This window comes from Misgurnus anguillicaudatus, chromosome 14, assembly GCF_027580225.2.
Source record: "Misgurnus anguillicaudatus chromosome 14, ASM2758022v2, whole genome shotgun sequence".
NCBI lineage: Eukaryota > Metazoa > Chordata > Actinopteri > Cypriniformes > Cobitidae > Misgurnus > Misgurnus anguillicaudatus.
Genome location: NC_073350.2, coordinates 15,930,522 through 15,953,835, shown reverse-complemented (window position 1 = coordinate 15,953,835; position 23,314 = coordinate 15,930,522). Strand labels below are relative to the sequence as shown.

Sequence of the window (23,314 nt, the reverse complement as noted above, 5' to 3'; positions counted from 1 at the left end):
TCTGAGTGATTTCATAAGTTATTTACTCCTGCCGGCTGTGTACGAACGTTGCTTTGTTCCGCTATTTTGAATGGAAGTCAGTGGAAGGTCTAGTCGGTTTTCCCCCAAAAGTGGGCGTGAACCTGTTCAGAGACATTCTATGAGGTTGCGCCGGTTGTGCGTATGGCTAGAATAATACTCTCATTCCGGCGTAATTATCAAGGACTTTGATGCCGTACCGTGGCTGCAGGAGGCACAATGATATTACGCAGCACCCAAAAATAGTCCCCTTGGTTATTTTAATAGTAGAGGATTTTCGGGCACTGCGTAATATCAAGTTTTAAATAAGAAAATATCTAAACTATTTGGTTATTTTTTAGTGGATGCTTATGGTCTAATCAGATTCAATGGATTATGCTAAGCTATGCTAAAAGTGGTACCGCCAGACCCGGAGATCGGCTGAATGGATTCCAAAACCGTAAAAATCAAATGTTTAACTCTACGGGAGCTAGAAAATTAGCCAATTTTTAAAAGAGTGGAGTGTCCCTTTAAAAGCCAGATATATTAAACTGAAAATGCATAGAAATACCCCTACACGTAAATTATTTCCTTACTATAGTTTATAGAGCAAAACTGAAATAACTTGATCTTTTACTGTGGTTTAGATAAGTGTATTTAAGCCATTGGTATCAATGTCTCATTCAGAGCCATCTGCAGGACACCTGACATCCATTCAGCTGTGTGCTGCCCCTTCATTCTGACCTTTCTCTGAAGACTGTCAATCTTGTCAAGATGTAACAGTTTTAAAGAACAGGGGCTATATGTGGTTTAACCTGACAGGAATGAAGACTTGTACTGTATGTGTGTGTATATACGTATGTGTGTGCAAAGTGTACCGTATACCTACAGGAAAACACTTTGCAGTAATTTTTGCTGCTTAATTTTTCAAACCAGACTAAAAGCGTCTGCTAAATGATTAAATGTAAATGTAAACCAATGAAAGTCTCATCTTTCATCCTATTAAAAAGTCAGTTGCGCTCACGCCAGGGCAGATTCCCTATTTACATGATGGAATTTGTAAGAAAAAAAAAACTGTAAGCAAAGGATGAAGACCACCAGTTTAAGACTAATGTTAAAACTATAGCATTTTTTATGCATTGAATGCACCTATTCTGTTTCAAACACTGAAATACCCAACACATCTCTTCGGTGCACGGCTAGTCTGTCACTGCACACTGTACACTGACAAATGATGCCAAACTTTACCTCTAATTCACATTACACAGACAAGACACACATTCACCAACACAAACACACAGACAAACACCTGTGTAAACAGATGTTTCACAGCACGGGAACTTGGGAAGTTATTTTTTAAAGACTCCACTCACAATGTCTCGGTTTCTATCGAGCCTTGCAGTTTAAGAGAGTTTGGGGTTGAGGTATCAAAATGGCATCCGTTTATTTCATACAAATACACTGTAATTCACATAGCATCTATTGAGACATCTCAAGGATTCATATTCAGTACATTCCAACAGACAAACATTCAGAGTCTGCCAGAAACTGACAGAAAACATGTCACGTGATTCTCGAATCAGACTGGCATTAATTTGATATGAAGGTCGTTAAAGCAAAAGTGATAACTTCACCGTGTTGAAAACATTATGCTGTTATCTGGATGCTGTAACCCGCGCGCATCTCTTTATCTGAGATCTGTGGGCATGCTAAATAAAGAGGTAAGTATCCAGATGACATTGCCCCTGGGCAGATCTGGGGACGCTCTCCTTATCAGCACACTGCATATCTGATCTCTGTTTCTAGCTGCTGGAAAGCCATAAAAACAAATATTAAAAGGAAAATGAAAAAAACACAAGGAGAATTTAAGATGTTATGTTTCTTGGATTTCCCAAGAGTCTAACGTGAAAAGATCGTATTGATATTCAATATTTAGGCTTAAATTAAATCAGTTACTCCAAGGTTAACCTTAAGTCTCTTATCAAGTCAGACTTTACTAGCCATGTACTGTAACATGATAAGGGGATATTTGCACTTTGTGAGGGTCATGGTGGATGCAGCACCATTGGAGGCCACCATGAGTTATAGGATTTTTATCCGCATGCGGCAATCATTTGGAGCTTGGATGTCACGCTACTCCTTAATAACTCCCATGACCTGGAGAGAGTCACTTTGGTAATCCTCTGATAAATCAATGTCTGTGTTAAATGTCACTGGCCTTAAAATGAGAGGGTACTGTAGGTGGGAGGGACTTCCTTACACTGTCACAAAAAATAGTTTAATAATTTTTTAGATCTAGAAAGGCTCTGGCGTGAGCACCATGCTGCGGCTAACTGATACATACTGTACTTATAAAAAGTTCATTACTTAAATTAGCTGTTCCCCTAGGCAGGCAGCCATCAGGATATACACTCACCTAAATGATTATTAGGAACACCATACTTATACTGTGTTTGACCCCCTTTCACCTTCAGAACTGCCTTAATTTTACATAGCATTGATTCAACAAGGTGCTGAAAGCATTCTTTAGAAATGTTAGTCCATATTGATAGGATAGCATCTTGCAGTTGATGGAGATTTGTGGGATGCACATCCAGGACACGAAGCTCCCTTTCCACCACATCCCAAAGATACTCTATTGGGTTGAGATTTGGTGACTGTGGGGGCCATTTTAGTACAGTGAACTTATTGTCATGTTCAAGAAACCAATTTGAAATGATTCGAGCTTTGTGACATGGTGCATTATCCTGCTGGAAGTAGTCATCAGAGAATGGGTGAGAAACAATGCTCAGGTAGGCCGTGGCATTTAAATGATGCCCAATTGGAACTAAGGGCCCTAAAGTGTGCCAAGAAAACATCCCCCACACCATAACACTATTGCATTAATAAGGAATTGAACAGGTGTTCCTAATAATCCTTTAGGTGAGTGTAGAGGAAATCATCGAAAGAGATGTGATGGAATAAGAAACCGTTTGGCTTATTAATGAATTGAATAAGTGTAGAAAGGCACAACACAGATCATTTCTGTTTTCTTGGGTTGTTTCTGAATCACAGAAACATTTTGATTCATCCAGAGCAATTTTACAAATTGGTTCAAATGTTCCATCACTCTTAAGATGACTTTTCTTATTAAACTAGCACTAGGGCATCTTGTTTTTGCTCTTACAAGTACCTTTTTATTACTGTTAAAATTAGAACAACTTCCTGCAACAAAAAATGGTATAATTTTCTTAAAAAATGTGACAATATTTGTGAAATTCAGGTAAAAGTCTCATAATCTAATTATGAGATTATTTGATTTCACTTATTTGACATGACCTTACTCAGTCAATATTAAAGATATCAAGGTTATTTTTTAGAGAATGATCTTTACAATGTGTAGGATGATTTAATGTAGAAAGCAGTAAATCACTAAAAACGTCTTTAGCTGGGTTTTCACAGACTGAGTCACAAATATTGTTCATACCAAGACTTCATTCCATCATTGACAACATACAATTTCCTGTGGTTTTACTGTGACTGGTCACATAGCATTTATGAATGATAATCGGCTCACAAGATTCTTGAGCAAAGATGGCAGATTTCTGATACAACTGCCATTGAGATAAATGGCATAACTCTCTTAATGTATTATAGACCCAGCTCTCTCAGGAAATTGAAAGGTCAGAATTCCTAGAATTCTGTTTATAAAGACAAAGAAAAGATTTGTTGGCCTTCCAAGAATCCTAAGAGGCAGAGAGCTGATGGTTGTGCTCTATATACAGACTTGCGGACACTGTGGACCATTATTATTTTACAGCCATCTATATTTGAGAAAGTATTAAATATGAAATGTGGAAAAGTGAAAAGGCACAACTATGAAGCATAATTCAGCTGTCTGATTCGGTTTAACTCTTCCTTAAGCAGAGGGAGAGACCAGCATCTTATTTTCCTGGAACTGTCAATGCGAAGAGGTTATAGAGCTTCAGTACTTATTAGATGGCTGTTGTACGGCACAGTTATTAATATTGATTTCCTCCTCAGGGAATATCAATTCTAACGCATACGTATCCTAATGATGGGACTTGGCTTTCAAAGAAAAGCCCACTGCAGATTCAACAAACCACAGGGACTCTCGGAGAAAGAGTTATACTCTTTTATAAACCAGATATGATGTTGCAGCGAGGTCGTCCAGGCTAATACACATTCACATCGGTTTTGACAAATTCACGCCGGCCATATCCGCATGTTCTCTTATTGCATTTCCTCTTCACACGCAATCATTCGCAGCAGCGAACATGCAATTATTGATACTTCTGTCACACAATAATAGCATTGTTCTGTCTCCAGAATGGAACATGTTGACACCCAATTGTATCATTATTCAATTCCCACAGTGTTTCCTGAGAGAAGCAATGCAGGCAGCAGCGATTCTTAAAGTTGGGCGCAATATTCCCAGGATGGTATGCCGTGCTATTTATTCCAAAGCATTCAATCATAATGTCACGGGAGTTATAGTACGTGTTATTTCTTGAGCTTTCCGGTCTGTGTTACAATGAGAGGTATTCCATATTTTCCTTACAGATGAGGACACTTTATCTCACTTTATGAAAGTCGTTCTGAGGGGGGAATTTTATCATATTGCCGAAAGGTGATAACTGCTCTGGGGAGGCTGAAGGTTATGATTAGCCGGGGTATTTGTGACACTTAAGGCTATGTATCTGTGTATATTTAACTGGCTTCTGATTTAAAAACAAAGGGATGAATAAAAAACAAAAGTTGGTTCAAAATGTAAGAGAAATAAATGACTGGTGCAGGTCTTGTTCTTGAAAGAATGCAGAAAAATAGTTTTTAAACTTGTCTATCATGCTGGGTTTCCATCCAAACGTGAAGCGAATCTTTTAAAAATTCACAAAAAAAGAAAAACAAACAAATACAAATTAGGTGCGTTTCCATCAAGTTGTTAGAGCGAATGACGATGGTATAGGTAACTTAGTAACCAATAGTATACAAAACAAGGCACACTTTAAAAATACATGTTCTTATGGACGTATTTCATTATTCTGTGCCATGATTAAGAGAGAAATATTATGACAGTGCCTGTAAAGGTTTTATACGCTGCTGAGCTGTTTCTGTATGAAGGTTCAGACTGTATTGGTTTATGTCAAGTTGTCATAACATAGATATCTCAAACAATGGCATTAAAAAAACGACATAACTGAATGAATGACACTTAATGACAGATGTCATAAACATGTCTACTTCATGTTCATGACACGTGTCATGTCATGATTATGAAGATGTCATGTCAGTCTTATAAACACCCTTTCAAGTAAAGTGTTACCCAAATGCACCCTTAAGGTGCATGACGAATACCCAAGCGCACTTCAGTTAGTGCCGTAAAAAAAGCAATTAAAGTGACTAATAGCCGCATACTCAGATTATACTTGTTGCGATTATGAGCTTAATTGCAGAATTTTTATCGAAGTATTGTGTCTACATAATAGCAAATATTGCTAAAATCCTATTATAATCGCATTATGACGGTGCATTTAAACGTGCTCATTGATTTCACATTGATATCAATCATTGACATGATCTTACTCAGTCAATATTAAAGATATCAAAGTTATATTTTTACAGAATGTTCAGGGTTTCCCACAGCGGCCCCCGCCTAAGCTGGGGTACCCTACCGCCTTAACTCTTTCCCCACCATTGACAAGTTATCTCGTCAATCCACAATACTGCTATTATCCACCAGGTAGCTATTATCCACCACAACTTATAAAACCTGGAAATATTGCCCTAGGGCAAACGGCTGTATGTCCGTCTAAGTTTTGAGGATCGCTCTGCATATGATCTCTTTCAAAAGTCATTTAGAAAAATGGAATATCTCAGCTTTTTGCTACAAATTTTAATATTCATATTCGAAAGGTGGTAAAGGGTCTGTTCTTTCATTTATTATATTGTATGTTTATTTATTTAAAAAAGAGCATTTTCTAGGAGGCATTACACTTTTGTGAAAATCATTCATGCCGGCGGGGAAAGAGTAAACTAGGTCGTCCAAAAAAAAAGAAATCTGCTGCACAAAACGCAGTCAAGTGCATCTCGGAGAATAGCGCAGACGCATTTCACACCACGAGCGGGCAGGCGTGCCACATGACCGAAATGAGAGAAAGAAAGACACGTGTTCCATCGTCGCTGTCTGAAGGACATGGGCGGATTGACCATCTGTCAATTCTGGCAAATGCCAGAGGGGCCGGCTTATTTTTTATGTGGGCCGGTGAGATTTTTTCTACATATATAGAGGTTACGCGGACGCAGTAGCGAACTGGTCATCTGGAGCACCGAGAGTTTTCCCAGTGGGCCGTGTGGCAATGTGGGCCGGTTTGCTTTAATGCACATAAGTTATAAAGTAATGACAATAGCAATTACAACACTGTGTTTTTATTTGGACCCACTTGTAACTCGCTGTTGTCATTGCTGCCTCCTTCAAAACACACAGTGGCTTAGTGCAGCGATCTAACAGCGCACATCAGTGTCAAAATGTTGACAAATCAAAATGAAAGTTTCTGTTCACAGAAGCCGCAGTGAACGACTCCCAGTAGGGCTGGGTATCGATTCAGATGTTCCAGATTTTTGATTTCGATTCACAAGCTATCAAATCGATTCTATTTCAATCCTCGATTCGATTCTCGGATCGGTTTTTATACTCGATTCTGGAATCAACTCAAGGAATATAGATTTAATACAAATACTATATTTATAAAAAAAACAGTGAACAGAAGTTTATAAGTGGGTAATTAATAAAAATAAATTTAAAAGCCACAACACTATCGCCGTCTTCTTGCTTGCGAAATCTAAAATGCTTCCATACCTCTGACTTTTTATGTGAAGGTGGCATCTACGTTGACGAAGCACCTGAAATCGCCATTTTAAACACTGAATGAATGAATGACAGGCTCGCCTCTCGCTCCTTGGTAACATTGCTCAAGGCAAAAAAGACGGTGACATCTAGTGGAGAAGACTAGTAATTAGATTAACGTTAATCTTACGTTCAATGTTTGCGGAAATAAATATGGAAAAAAATCGATTTGTGGTCTTTAAAAATCGATTTTGAATCGATCATGTTTTAATAAACGTTAATCGAAAAATCGATTATTTTGCCCAGCCAATCGAATTACATGATCAAGCAAGAATTTAAGTTTTAAGAAGCTGGTGTTTCTTAAGACAAACGCGAATTCCAGCCAATCACATTAAAGAGCTGAGAAGCTTTCCGACCAATTAAATGAAAGAAGACAGGAGTTTGTGTTCATTAAGTTTGAGCATTTGTAGAGTGCTCTACATATGAATGCATATTGTTTTAAAGCTATTTTACAGAAAATGCGTCCTTATATTAAAAAATACAGATATTAGCAAACCCAGAGATGCAAACTACTTAACTTTAGGTGAATTTTGCCATTTCAATTTAAAAATGAAATTTAGATTATTTGCCATATCACGCTATTGCTGCAGTGACTGTCAGTCAAGCAAATAGAAACAACAGATGTTTATAGCATACAGTATAAGTTAAAGTAAGAATTAAATAAGAATGGAAGAATTTACAAGAGGCCAGAACTGTTATCACATGTAATAAAATGGCTTTACTTGTTTGTTAATATGATTTAAATTTTATATTTAGTATTTAATAAATAATTGTTAAATGTACAGAGTCTGTAATCGATCACAACAAGAAGCTACCCTACCCCCCCCCCCCCACACACACACACACCCTCCGTTGTGGCGGCAAACCCTACCACCTTAACTAACACATTTTCTAACACTCTGTAAAGAACACTTTCTAAGTTCTTTACATTATTAAGGATGATTTTATGTAGAAAACAATAAATCACTTTAGCTGAATTTTCGCAGGGTCACGTATTATAAATAAATACACAATACCATTAAATGAAAAACACATTAGTCTGATATTTTGACACTTCAGAAAGTTGGTTCTCTTTAATAGCCAGTAAATGTTCTGCTTAGGATGCAATTTCAACTTTATCCAGTATGAATTTCTTTATGATTAAAGACTTTCTCTAAGTGCAGACACTAATACTGTGCACTTATGACCTCACCCCTAGTGTTTATGATTGAGTGCACTCCACATTTTAGAATGATATAATGATTTCTAAAAGCAGCCCTTCGTTCTCTGATATCAATGATTGGCACCCCACCAGCAAGGTTAATATGACTTGAGCTGCACTGATTAATGGATGATTGTGTATATAAATTCAATTTGGCCCGGACCCAAAACAGATTCTACTCTCCAGTGACTGTGTTAGGACTGTCGATGTTCTGCGACAAGAGAAGAAGGACATAATGTGCTTCCTCCTAGCGATGAGAAAAACAGAAATACGTTCAAGGACCAGCGATTTTTTCTTTTCCTGGCTTCATTACACAAATCACAAAGAGTCTTCCTTTATCATTTATAATTCATGTTTTCTGTGTTTTCATTGTCTCTACCCACGATGTCGTGCCTGTTCCACTGTGCTCTTGTCCCTAATGACTGGTGTTGGGATTAAGAAAGATGAATCTGACCCGTGCGCAGAGGGACCCATCACTGTCTTCTCTCGGAGAACCCAGCGGGCTCCCATCAGGTCCAGGTGGCCGACTGTTTAATGGAGCCCTCTGCGTCTCGCTTCCGAATCTGACCTCGAACCCTACATCTAACTAGCCCTGGATAAAGAATGTGTAACATGAGCCTGGCTCCATCAATTACATCCTGTAATTAAGAATGAGTATCAACAAAAGATAAAGAGCACCATCCGCTAACAGTGGGAAACACACTTTTTCTTCGCGGGATTTTAGGCTAATCTCATTTTACCGGAACTGCACTTCCCTCGCACTCACCTTTGATGTGTAAATTAGGACAGAATCGAAGAAATAAACACCATCGAAAGCCAAGAGAAAATGGAAGCTTTGGCACAGCATTTTTTTTTTTTTGGAGGGGGGGATAACACAATGGCATGAGTACAGAAATTCTGCTTGATCATGATTGAATGTTACTAAAAAGGGATGATTCTCAATGGCATCAAATCTCTGCAGACTCATATGCTGGAGCGCATCCACAATTATTTTTCACTCCCAAGTAATGCCGCCAGCCAAAATTTAGGTCAAAAACTAATATAAACAAAACAAAAGCATCGCGGTCTGCACTTCAGACCTGGTTAGAGAAAATCTGCATTGATGCTGGTTAAAGTGTCCTAAATTGTTTTCTATCGAGCTTATTAGCATCTATTTTGGAAAGGTCTCCAAAAGCTTTTCCAGGATGCGTTCGAGAATCTCAAACATGGTTGAAGACTTAAAATTTAGTCTTTTATTATTAAATTTATTATTTTATTAAAATGTATTATTTTAATATGATTTTATTATTATATATTATGTATCTGTATTATTATTCTTTATATTCATAATCAGTTGTGTTATCTTATGGAGTGTTAAATGCATGTGTTTGAATGCACGAGATTATGGATAGTATGGATCACATGTCAGGGGATTGAAAGAGGGTAATACGCTTCATTGATATGACATGTCAGATGTGTACAGTTTGCAAAGCACCACAGAAGTATACACTAAGAATAGTATCTTAATATAGGAGTGGACTGTGCCATGTGTTAGCATGACATATATGTTCTATATTTGAGATGCTTAAGCAACATGTTTTTCTACCTTACATGGAAGTCTTTCTGTGATGTATAAAAGCTCAAACCTTACTGTACCACCCCAGAGAAACTGAGGGATGACGGGGTGAAAGGAAGGAGAATTAAAGAAATGTATAGGCTGTCATAAATAGAACATCTTTACTGGTTTCTCTCCTGACATATATATATTAAAGATTTTTTCTTGGCAAGACAATTGGTGTCCGGATCCGTGAATCAAATAATAAAGGGGAAAAGGCTTAATTCCAAGTCTACAATTTGGCGTCACGAACAAGGATTGCATCTTCAGGCATTTGTCTCAATCATTTCAGGTAAGACTTTATTTTATTTCAAAATAATTATAAGTCTGCCTGATGATTGGACTTTGACTGAAACTGCTTAAAAGAACTGTGTCATTTAAACATCAGTTGTGTTGCCAATGAATATATGTGTCAGTAATAGTAAAATAATTTAAATAATATAAATTTGATGTGGCTTATTTGAGTTGCTCTGATCAGTAAACCTCTAAAAAATATTGAATGAAGCTGGGGTAGTCTTTTCTATGTTTGAAAAGACTTATAAAAAAGTGGATCTTTTTTAGAAAGAAGACCATTTAGTCAATATATTGGGATAGCTGTAAGGCGATTTAGCAATCAGCTGTCATGACTGGGAGGTGGTTGGAATATGGCGAGACTGTAAAAACGATGGCAGAGTAATCTCTAAAATATTTCCAACACACCGAAGAATCGTTTCAGAAGGAAACGAGGATAGTGTGACAGTGGTGATTTATTGCGATTTAAAGTGGCGGGTCTGTGCTCCGAGTTAGTGCAGTGCAGTATAGAAGATACGAAGAAACCCTAAAACGTTTAAATACGCTGGGAATTGAACCCTTAGAAGAAGGGAATCAATTAAAAGGAGCTAGAATCGCGTGCATTTCAAATTTGACAATGAAGCTGATCAGTGTTTAAGGAGGAGACTGATCTGAGAGCAACTTGGAAAATTTTTAATAAAATAAAATAAGGAAAAAATAGAAGAAAAAGGAAATATAAAATTGATTTAGTTACTTATAAACAATTAGTTCACACACACGCACACACACATATAAATAGCCTTGCTGCTGTTGGGGCCTCCCTTGGAATTCACACACACACACACACACACACACACACACACACACACACACACACACACACACACACACACACACACACACACACACACACACACACACACACACACACACACACACACACACACAAATAGTCCTGCTGTTTTGAACATACAAGAGACTGAGGGACAAATAATTTTGCAAGATGGCAAGTGCCTGTAACAGCAAAATGATATCTGTTTGGTATTTGGATAAAAAGAAGAAGAAGCAAACTAAGTTTTTAAAAAAAGGACTGGATATCAACGCATCTATGGATGTGCAGCTAAGCTGGTTCGAGTCCCAAAAAGACTCTATCAAGACAAAAGTATTCCCAATACTGGCTGCTAGTTGGATTGTGAAACAAGGAGGAATTTGTTGTGGCATTAATGGGTGTCCAGTTTCACTTGTTGAAGCAATGAAGCCTCAAGTTGAAGCATATAACAAGTTGAATAAAATCATGTCTATTAAATGTTCAGTTAAAGAAGATGATGATGATTCATTTGATCCAGATTGGACAAATATAATAACTGAAGCTGAAAGGAAATATTCACAAACACCAGAAAAATCCACAATAACTGTAACACCTCCTCCTTACAACCCAACTTATCCAACATTGCCTGAACAATATAGAAGTTCTTCTAAACCTCTGATGCAGCCTCAGGCTTCAAGATCAAATGAAGGTCCAGTTGACAAAATGTATATTGCATCTGCACAAGCAGCTCCAATAATAATGAGATCTAAATCAGCCCAGCCAAATAGAGACATGCTGCGATGTACACCAGCTCGTGATAATGGATCTGACTGGGGTGATGAGACAAGAGATGATGACATGATCACAATTGATAAAATCGGTCCTGAAAGTTCTTCACCTGCAATTAAAAGAGAAGAATCTGAAATGATGACAGAAGAGAGACCATTCACACCAGGAGAACGTCAAGCCATTCTCACAGCCCTGCCTCCTTTAAAGAGACAAGATCCAAACACAGAGTTTTGGAGAGAATTAGACTCTCTGGTTGAAGCACATCAAATGACATTAAGAGATATTCACACTATTGTTAAAGCTAAAATTCCAAGAGACAGATGGGAACGCTTGCCAGCTTCGATAACAACAGCCCAATGGATGGATTTGTGGGTTGATGGCCAGGGACGACCCCTGGGTCTTTGGCAAGCATTAGATGGGTTCCGAAAAGAAATCCAAGAAATCTTAGGCAGCGGTAAAATTCCTTTCACGTCAGTGACATTGATTAAGCAAAAGGATGATGAATCTCCAGATGAATATGCTCTGCGTAAGTGGAATGCTTATGAGAGATGGGCACTCTGTGCTAAGAAACAACCTGACAGAGATGATGTACAGTTTACCGACACACTTGTGGATGGACTGAGCGCAAAATACCAACAAGCCTTGTCACTTGGAGTCAACCCAGGTGAGACATTTGACCAAATTATGCAATGGGCTGGCCGCCTAGAGATGGCTATGAGATCAAACAAGGAAGAAGGAAACAAGTCATATCGAAGAGGAGTGGCGACAGCTCAATACAACATGGACACAAAGAAGAAGCTGATTGTTTGTCTCAATTGTGGAAAGCCTGGCCACGTTAGAAAAGATTGCTGGGCTAAAGGAGGTGGATCAGAAGGTCAAGGTCCATCATTTAAACAGGTCAGTGTGAAAAATTATGATGAAAACTCTCAAGGGAAGACATGGACTGAAGCACAAGTTCGTCAGCTCATTGAGGGAATTATGCGTCCGCAATAGCAACCAGCGGCCCCCTGTATTAATAAGAAAAGAGACAATCGCCTTTTCATCAATGCATTAATAGGGGGCCACCCATGTGACATTTTGGTCGACACAGGAGCAGCAATTTCAATAACAGATCTGAACCTACCTACAACAGATGAAACTATGGAAGTTGAAGGAGTTGGAGGTGGTATCACAAAATTTCACAAAAGTATACAAGTTCCTCTGCAAATACACGAAGATGAAGTTTTATGGACATCTTTCTGGGTGGGACCGAATTCACAAGGAAGCCTTATTGGCATGGACATCCTTCCATTGTTAAACATGATCATATTCACTGACAGCCGTCAAATCACTACAACAGCTGGGATAATACCACATGAAGATCGTACTTGTAATCTATGGTCTGTTGGTACAGCAAAGCCAATTATTAGAGACTGGGGAAAAGACGGTGTGTGGGGTCTTCTGTGCAGTTTATATCCAGATGTTTGGGCTAAACACAAATTGGATTGTGGCAAAGCCAACTTTGACCCCATTGTTATTAAAGGACCAATACATGCCCCTCATAAACAGTACCCCATCCGACCTGAAGCAAGACAAGCCGTGGAAGAGATAGTGGCAGACTTGGAAGCTGAAGGAATTATCAGGCAGGCTTCATCAACCACTAATAGTCCTGTATGGCCTGTCAAGAAATCAGACAACTCATGGACGGATAGCCGCTATGCCTTAGGCGTGGTCCACGACTATCTAGCCCTGTGGAAAAGACGTGGACTTATCACTAGCAGTGGAAGCGAAATACAACATGCTTCCATAATTCGTCGCTTGATTGCAGCTTGTCACTTACCCAGAGAAGCAGCCGTGATCAAAGTAAAATCACATCAATCTGACAAGTCCAAAGAAAGTCAGGGTAACACGGCAGCAGATGCAGCAGCTAGAGAAGCAGCTCTACTTCCTCTTACTCCTGTTACCTTGGTAAAGGAAAACAGCAAAGATAATCTTGAGCTCCACCTTCTGTCATATCAAATGGAGACAGATGAAGAGAAAGAACACTGGATAAAAGCAGGAGCAAAAGAAGATGATCAAGGTATTTGGAGAATTCCAACAGGACAAGTGGTAATGCCTATCGGAACAAGAAGAGAACTAATGCAGCTGTATCATGGAAAAGTGCACGCTGGAGCAAAAGCAATGAAAGCTCAAATCAGTGAGACTTGGTGGTGGCCACGAATGATGAGAGACATTGATGATTACTGTAGAAGATGCTTGATCTGCATAAAAGCAAATGTGGGAAAATCTGTAAAGGTGCGAATGTCACATGCACCTAGACCTACAGGTCCATGGACACATCTGCAAATCGATTTCACAGGACCTTTATCACCCAGCGGAGGGTACCAATATATTCTAGTCATTTTGGACAGGTTTACTAGGTGGATAGATGCATTCCCTACGAAAACTTGCACGGCTGAAGCAGCAGCACGAGTAATGGTGGAGGAAGTCTTTCCCCGCTGGGGTCTTCCATATGAACTTGATTCTGACAATGGAACTCACTTCACTGGAAAACTGATGAAGGAAGCAATGAAGTTGATGGGGATTAAACAGAAATTCCACATTCCATATCATCCACAAAGTTCAGGAATGGTAGAACGAATGAACCGATCACTGAAAACATCTCTAACCAAGGCTATTCTGCAAACTGGCCAAGGTTGGCATAAACTATTACCTGCTATTTTGTGGAATTTGAGAGCAACTCCAAATAGAGTTACAGGACTAACACCTTTTGAATTAATGACTGGAAGAGCAATGGTTCTACCTCCTGATGCTCCACCACCTGCGGGAACAGGAGGAGATTCTACTTTGTTCCAAGAAAAGTTACGACGCTATCTCGCAATGCTTGACAAAGCTATTAAAGACAATAATAAGAAAGTGCGAGAAGCTCAACAGCAATGGGACGCAAAACACACCACTACTGATATTCCACATATTCCCGAGTTAGGCAGTTTTGTTATGGTCAAACGCATTGCTAGGAAAGGTTTAGAGCCTAGATGGGAGGGACCATATGAGATACTCTTAACAACTGATACAAGTGTTTGCCTCAAAGGGAAGGGTGTAGGGACAGATAGATGGTATCATTGGTCACAAGTTAAACCTTGCTTAGTGAATGAACAAAATGATGATAATGTCTTATGGCCTGAGATTGAGCAATGTTCGTCCATAAGCTTTAAAGAATGGGAACAAAGAATTGATGTTTAATTATTTCTCTGTTTCCATTTCAGGAATCAATTCCATTGAGATTGATTAGAGATGGTTAATGGGACATACAGAGTGAAATAGGAGATTTTACACATACTACACAACTACATAACAATGCACACTCGCTTACTGATTTTCAACCCTAAGGAATAGGATGATTGGGGTTCATTTTAAATGCTTACACATAGTCGTTAATTGACACATAGTATACGGGGACATACCATGGGTTGGGTTTTTTTTTCGTTATTTGTTTTGTTTTCCTTTCCTTTCTTTTCCCATTCTTCTGTCCTTTCTGACTATCTCTTGGTCTGCAATTTCTTCTCCTCACTATAACTTTAATAGGTTGGCCACCTGAGAGTAATGGTGTGGAACTGACGGCCGTAGTTCCAGTGGAGGGAGATGAAGACTTAAAATTTAGTCTTTTATTATTACATTTATTCTTTTATTAAAATGTATTATTTTAATATGATTTTATTATTATATATTATGTATCTGTATTATTATTCTTTATATTCATAATCAGTTGTGTTATCTTATGGAGTGTTAAATGCATGTGTTTGAATGCACGAGATTATGGATAGTATGGATCACATGTCAGGGGATTGAAAGAGGGTAATACGCTTCATTGATATGACATGTCAGATGTGTACAGTTTGCAAAGCACCACAGAAGTATACACTAAGAATAGTATCTTAATATAGGAGTGGACTGTGCCATGTGTTAGCATGACATATATGTTCTATATTTGAGATGCTTAAGCAACATGTTTTTCTACCTTACATGGAAGTCTTTCTGTGATGTATAAAAGCTCAAACCTTACTGTACCACCCCAGAGAAACTGAGGGATGACGGGGTGAAAGGAAGGAGAATTAAAGAAATGTATAGGCTGTCATAAATAGAACATCTTTACTGGTTTCTCTCCTGACATATATATATTAAAGATTTTTTCTTGGCAAGACAATTGGTGTCCGGATCCGTGAATCAAATAATAAAGGGGAAAAGGCTTAATTCCAAGTCTACAATGGTGAATGGAGACTTCACCTTGGCATTGGTCTCTAAAAGATTTACAACGAGATTTGCAGCTTAATTTAACCGCTACATAGCTTCTTCCCACTAGGCAGCCATTTCCCCGGTAGATTGTAACTATTTCAGCTTCATCTAAATAGCAAATAATTGAATTATCCTCACACATTTGCTTATTTCTTCAGGCCGCACTGTGAATATTAAGAAGCCGTATAAATGCGGGGTAAATAAAGCCATCGAAATGTTTTGACTCCCCACATTGTAACCCGCCTGCTCTTCCCTGCTCGAAAATAGGACCTGAGACGAGCCGTTGGCGCTTGCAGCCTGAAATATAAATGTGACAAAATAAATTATAAATCGACAATACGGCAAAGTCTGATTCGCAAGTCGGGCGGTTTTGGTTCGGGGGAAAATCAAGTTATCTTTTTTTGACGTGAAAATTACATGCTCGCCGTGATCCCTGGCTCCAAAAACAATGTGTTATCACTTGAGGTTTGTCTGCATTTAATTTTAACATCAGTACCTGCTTTCGACTTTAGTCTGCCTGTCAGGGAACACACAGCTGGGCTCATAGCGAGCATGACAGCTTTGTCACTAGTGGGAATATGCTTTACAGAACTTTGGCTGTAGGACTGGTTTTGTAAGAGACGTGACGGTCCCAAAGAGCCTGTCTCAAGAAAGACGGTCCCTGCATCTGTTTCCTCGCTTTCCATCACTGACCAGCATGCCCTTGAAGCAACAGTGTCCCTTACGTCACAGTCGGAATACTGAAGTTTCAGGACATGATAGCAATGTCGATGGCCTGACCCACCTACATTGAATGTACCCCTCAAACTGATCTACTTACCAGCTACACTCTTAAAAGTAAAAACATCCAACCCGAACCGTTTTGTGGCACATTTAAGGGTGTAATCTGTATACAAATAAACTGTTAAATTTAAGTTGGTTTATTACCTCTGCAGTGCTTGTATCTTCTCCGCTGTGATTCCCTGAACCATCTTCTCCAGCACATCTGTGTCTGCACTCGGCTCTACCCTCACTTGCTCCTTGCTGAAAGTGTAACGTCCAATGATCAGCCCCAAAACAAACACACCCAGCCCCGCCAGGAGATATTTGGCCAGACAGGTCCAACTCCGCCTCTGACCCTTGGGTACCGCCCGGCTGAAACGAGTTAAGTAATTTGGATCCTCTTGGAGACGTTCAAAGCGTCCGTGAGGAGATACAGAGGGCTGAATTGGCTCCAGATCCGGGTCTATAGCGCCGCCGGAGGAGTTGCTCACAGGTTGATGCTCCACACATTCCAGCTGAAAGCGGTCCAACGCCGGTTCCTCCAGTTCCTTTTCCATGTCCCATTCCAATTCCAGAGAGGGGGCATGTAGCTCCTCACTCTCCAGATCCCGCACATGAAGAGATCCATGGCCAGCGCGCACCTTCCTGTATGCCATGTTTATTACTGTACAAACACAGAGACACAAATACAGACAAATGTAATTAGATTTTAGAGACATGATTTTAGAGGCTGATTATGTTATTAGCTTATTAAATTGATAAGTATTTAACAGTATTATTTACTTGTGAAGTACAAGTTGTTCAAAATATTATTCAGTTATTTTAATCTGATTTTACAGGAATTCGTACGTATTTTACATGCTGGCCAGTTTGTGTGAATTTGTACAAAGTAAAGCATAAACGTCACAGGGCAAAGGGAAATTTGGTTGCATGAATTCAAATGAATTAGCCATCTCTAAAAATACGTACGAATTGCCATGAGATTGTGTTGGTTATTAATCTAATTACATTGTACTGTACTACATTGTAAAGTAAGACTGCCATCATTCATTTGTTGCTTCAGTAAAATCACAATCATAGACTTCAAATCTAATCTAAGGTGACAGCAAAACTTGTAAGTCTGTGTGTGGCGAGAAAGTAAAATTTCATGTCTTGTTTAAAATTAACTCATTCACCGCCAGCCTTTTTGAGAAAAGTTGCCCACCTGCATTTTTGTGATTTTAACAAAAGTTTCACAAAAATTCCTTGCAGGAAAAATTATCTTCTATAAATATATAAACATACAAATTATATCAAATGAAAGAACACACCCTCTGCTTTCAAACAAACAATAAACAAACAAACAGACAAACAAAATGGGGAAAAAACGTTTCATTATATATTTACTTTTTCCACTTAATTTAACCACTGAAATAAGGATATTTCTCTTTAAAAATACAACATTTTGAGCAAAAAGCTTAAAAAATTACGTTTTTGTAAAGGAATTTATGTTAGAGATCAGACTCAGAATGACTATCAAACATAAAGGCAGTTAAAATAAATCATTAAATCTTTTTAACTTCCGTTTTTGATAAATTCGGTTTGGATCTAGTGGATAAAAGCGGTATTACACTTTCACTTTGAAATTCGTCCAGAAAGGCATATTTATTACTTAAATATTAACTCATAATTGACGAGATAACTCGTCAATGGCGGTGAATGAGTTAATAGATGCTACATATTTAATAATTTTTAAACACACGAAAATCCAAATAGGTCATTATAGGCACTTTAATCCAAAGGGGCTTACACTGCATTCAAGTTATACATTTTAGGAAACAAATAATACTAAATATCAACATGTGAGATGTCAGTGTTTTGCGGCATCGCACAGCATTTCTAGCTCTTTCCCCGCCATTGACAAGTTTTAACAGCATTCCATATTAACGCTATTATACACAAGGTAGCGCTCTTACCCAACTTTTAAAACACAAAAGCATCAACTAAGGCCAAAAACAGTAAAATATTTGTGTATGTTTTGATCATAAAGTCCAATACAAAAATGCCATTATCTCAGCTTAATCTTAAATAAGGATTGTGAGGAAGTTCATGTGCACTGAGCATTTTCTCTGCATGAAATGTGTTACACTATGGTCAGATGTATCAATATCAATGTATCAAAAATGTATCGATAAATGTTCACATATTACAGTACATATCCCTAAACTGTACTTCTAGGCACATAGCTGTACATTTATAAACTTAATGTTTCAAAATCTACCTATCATAACATAACATAAAAACATTTTATAAGCAAACCACCCTAGCAACAGCAGTATAAGCCTATGACACTATTTTAAAATTGCCTATGATTTATTGATAACAATGCTGTTCTTTGTTTATAGCAAATTTCCATAACTCAATCCTATAAATTATAGTTTCTTGAGTCAACTTGTTCATTCACTCTTAAAATGGTTGTGTTAAAACAACACATTTTGTGTCTAACTAGACACATCTCTGTGTTATTATTGGAACAGCACATGTTTTGTTCTTTTAACACATCTTGTGTTCTTTTAACACATCTTGTGTGTTGTCCCTTTTTTATTCGAACACATAATCAACACATACCCCCAATTTCAAAGACAAGGCTTAAGGCTAGTGTTAGACTTAAACACATGTTGGAGCTGTCTAAACTTAAAATAACTTTCATGTACATATCTTAAAATATGCCATTGCCATTGATTTGTCTTAAGAAACACACCAGTTACATATTTTTCTAAGGCATATTTATAAAAAAATGCTTAAATGTCTTAATTTAACTAGGGCTAGTCCTGGCTTTAGCTAGGCCTTGTTTGTTAAAATAACACACATTGGGCTCTATCATACACCCGGCGAAATGCAGCACAATACGCAACGCAAGTTTCTTTTGCTAGTTTCAAACCAGCGCAATTATAATTTTCACGTTTAGCGTCACGTTGTTTAAATAGCAAATGCATTTGCGCCCACTTTTGCGCCCATGGGCGTTCTGGTCTGAAAATGAGGTGTGTGCAGGTGCATTGTTGGCACGTTGCTATTTTCAGGCAATTAAAATGTTTTTTGTTTTTTAAAGAGCACAGTAAATTATGGGCCTATAAACCGGACGACAACGCTGGTTTGCTTATCACAGCAGCACAAAAACGCTTTTAAATATGAAAGATTAAAGGATTGAATGTAAAATATTATTATTGAGTCTCTTGGACAAAATGAGGACCGATTATGAGACGTTAGAAGGCGCAAAGAGCTGCTTCACCTGTAGCCTGCACTCTCAGAAAAAAAGGTACAAAAGTTGTCACTGGGGCAGTACCCTTTCAAAAAGGTACACATTTGTACCCAATGAGTGCATATTAGTACTTTGAACTGCCAATATGTACCTTTAAAGGTACATATTTGTACCTAAATGGTACATATTAGGACCTTTTTTAAAGGGTACTGCCCCAGTGACAGCTTTGTACCTTTATTTTTGACAGTGTGGTAAGTAAATAAATGCTTTGCTTTAAACAAATGCATCTATTTTTAAATGTTTTTTAAATGCTACCTTACGGATTTATTGTATAGGATGACTGTGTACCTGTGGAAATGGTGAGATGAGAAACATTTTAAAGGAATAGTCTACCCTTTTGCCATATTAAACTATGTTATTACCTCAACCTAAACGAATTAATACATACCTATCTTTTTTCAATGCGTGCACTCTACAGCGCATTGTGAATGTGTTAGCATTTAGCCTAGACCCATTCATTCCTATGGTACCAAAAAAAAGTTTTATTTTGTGGCACCATACTTACTGTTATAACTCCTCATGTAACAGTCTTTAAATAGGGAAATCACGGAAGTGTTTGGTGGCTTCCCTGTTTGGTACCATAGGAATGAATAGGTCTAGGCTAAATGCTAACACATTCACGACGCGCTGTACAGTGCACGCATTGAAAAAAGATAGATATGTATTAATAAAAAGTTGAGGTAATAACATAGTTTAATATGGCAAAAGGGTAGACTATTCCTTTAAGTAATTCCTTTGTAAAAATCCCATGGTGCTGTCCGACTTCCTAGTTTTCCCTATTTTATTTTCTAGAACAGTGTTAAATATATCTTGACTTTTCAAAAAATATTATTAACATCATGCACTCTTTGGTGAAGCATTAAACTCTATAGTGCTGCTATAGGGTTGGTTTTTACCAGGGTTACAGTCTAACTGGCCTGTACTCCTTATCCCGAACACAAAGCACAGACAGGGAAGAATCTCAAGGAGGGATGTTCAAGCTCACAGTATGACTGTTACTGCTAAAAAGATCATTAAAGGTGATGACTTGGTTGGTTCAGATTCATAAAAGAGAACTGAATGTCTGGGTGTACCATCAAATTTAACTATCCCTTTAACAGACACCACCATCAAACTCAGAACAGGCCAATCGATAATAACACAACTCCAAACTGCCCAGAAATTCCAGACCGCACACGAGGCCATCATACAGTCCAACCGAGTTCCTCAAATAGGTTCGCTTTTAAAAATTACAGAGAGAAATATCTGCTGCAGGCACTAGGCTGAGAGTCTGAGAAACCTTTGATAGTCAGACTTAAAATAGTAATTTAAAGGTAGAGAGAAATCTCTTATGATAGAAGGAAATAACTTGGCAAGCACTAAACATTCAACACACGTTTTTTCAAAAATGGCACTGAGGTTTTTACAACACGTTTTGCGCATTCACTTTGAGCGTGTTTCCTGCTTCCACCTTTCATATCATTTGCAGGGTAGAATTTTTCTTTTCTCAGTCCTTTATGGGAATAAAAGGATATGAATGTTTTTTTTTCGCTTTTAAATAGGCACCGCAGAATATGAGAAGAGAAACCCGAGGTGGAAATGATGTGCTTTTGTCTTTGAACATCAATCTTCGGCGCCCCACAAAACTTCCATTATTCCAAGACGGCGTTCAGAGGAGAAATCCACACAGGAGCTTCATTTCCACCCTGACCCTGGCAATGATATGGGTTGTCAAACTCTCAGGACAGTGCTAACCCTCATCTTCTCATCTCACCTCAGTTCCTTCTAGCCCCTCGTGCTCGGCTCTTTGCTCACGGACTGACAGATGACGCTCGATCATAAGAAACGCGGGTAATTTAACGCCTTTCGACTACCCAACAGGGCCATCAATTAAAGTGGTGGCGAATGCAGCATCTTTGACTTTTCTCTGTGATTAATGTTGCTGGGAAACTGGAAAGATGCTTCTTCATATGCCGCGTTTCCAGCCTGCTAGATCCGATCTGCACCTTCTGATAATGCAATGGAAGAAATTCATAGAGAATCAATTGCGCATGCTATGGCATCGTATATTTGCATGCGCCGTCTGGGTTGTTTTAGCACCAAATTCACTAAAGCAATTATGCGTATCGGGCAACGGCACAAACACGGCCAAAACATCTGTGCAGTTCAGATGGTGCAGTTCCCCGTCTTGCAGGCTGCTTCTGAGTATTTGTAGGATACGGCAAAGTAATTTTGCATACTTTTAGGATGCGGGTTAGGATGAATTGTTTATTTGTGTCTCTGAAATATCACCGTTTAGTGAATTTTAAAAAAAAAAAAAGGTTTTACTGTAGTATCATCTGTTACAGTTTGATTTAAGCAACCAACGGCAGTGATACTCCGTGAACCATGGACAGCAGATAGGAAACGGCTTGTGTTTTTGGATTTATCTTATCAATATTTATGAAGGCCGTCAAGACAGCATTTATGTTTTCCAGGAACAGGTATAGACAGGCTGAGTAGATCATGTCAGCCCCAGTGGTGGAAGGCTCAGGTACCGCTTGGGGCGGGCGAGACATCATGCAGGAAAAAGCATGAGTAATGGCATCTATCAGGAGATGCTAGAAGTTTCCTGGCCTGAATCCCACAAGAATTGTCCGGCGTAGACTACACTGTCCTCTCTATAACCCCCCATTATATGCAATAGGCACCTATAGTAAATAGCCTACTTTTGTGACCCTGCCTTTGAAAACCCAGCTGAAGTCATTTTTTGTGATTTATTGCTTTTGATATAAAATCATCCTATAAAATGTAAAGAACAATTTAACCTTGATATCTTATATCGGCTATGAAATGTGAAATAAATGAGTGAAATCAAATTTTGATCCTCCTCCTCATATTTAGATTATGAGACTTTATAACGCAGACAGGGTCACATATTGCATAGTTTTATAATACCACATGTATGACCACAGGAATAGCCAAAAGTTAATATTTTTTAAATAAGATTTATCTCAGAAATAATAATTTTTTTATTTACATTTACACATTTGGTGGACACTTTTATCCAAAGCAACTTACAGTGCATTCAAGCTATACATTTTATCAGTCTGTGTGTATTTGTTGCCTGGGCCATAACCATTGCTATAAACTGAGCTACAAAAAATTAATTTATTCAATTAAATGCAATGAATGCTGACAAAAGCTTCCAGATGAAAATCTTTTTAAATGTATTGCATTGCTGTATTGAAGAGATTACAAAAAGTTTGGGTTTTTAACACTCTATTCTGTTTTATTTCAATTTAAAGCTCACATTCTTTCTGATCCCATTTTTTAAACCCTAGTTAGTGTGTAATGTTGCTATAATAGCATAGATAATACCTGTAAAATGATAAAGCTCAAAGTTCACTGCCAGGCGATATATTTTCTTTAACAGAATTCGCCTTTCAAAGCCTACAACG

At 38.2% G+C, this 23,314-nt stretch overlaps 1 protein-coding gene across 1 annotated transcript in view; it reads right to left on the bottom strand.

Annotated features, from left to right (window-relative positions):
• The window catches only part of LOC129427212 (inactive N-acetylated-alpha-linked acidic dipeptidase-like protein 2), a 329,030-nt gene that overhangs the window by 209,906 nt on the left and 95,810 nt on the right, over window positions 1–23,314 (bottom strand). The window contains exon 2 of the mRNA XM_073875958.1: window positions 16,763–17,261. Within this exon, the coding sequence (XP_073732059.1) occupies window positions 16,763–17,261 (499 nt within the window). The remainder of the gene's footprint in view (window positions 1–16,762; window positions 17,262–23,314) is intronic.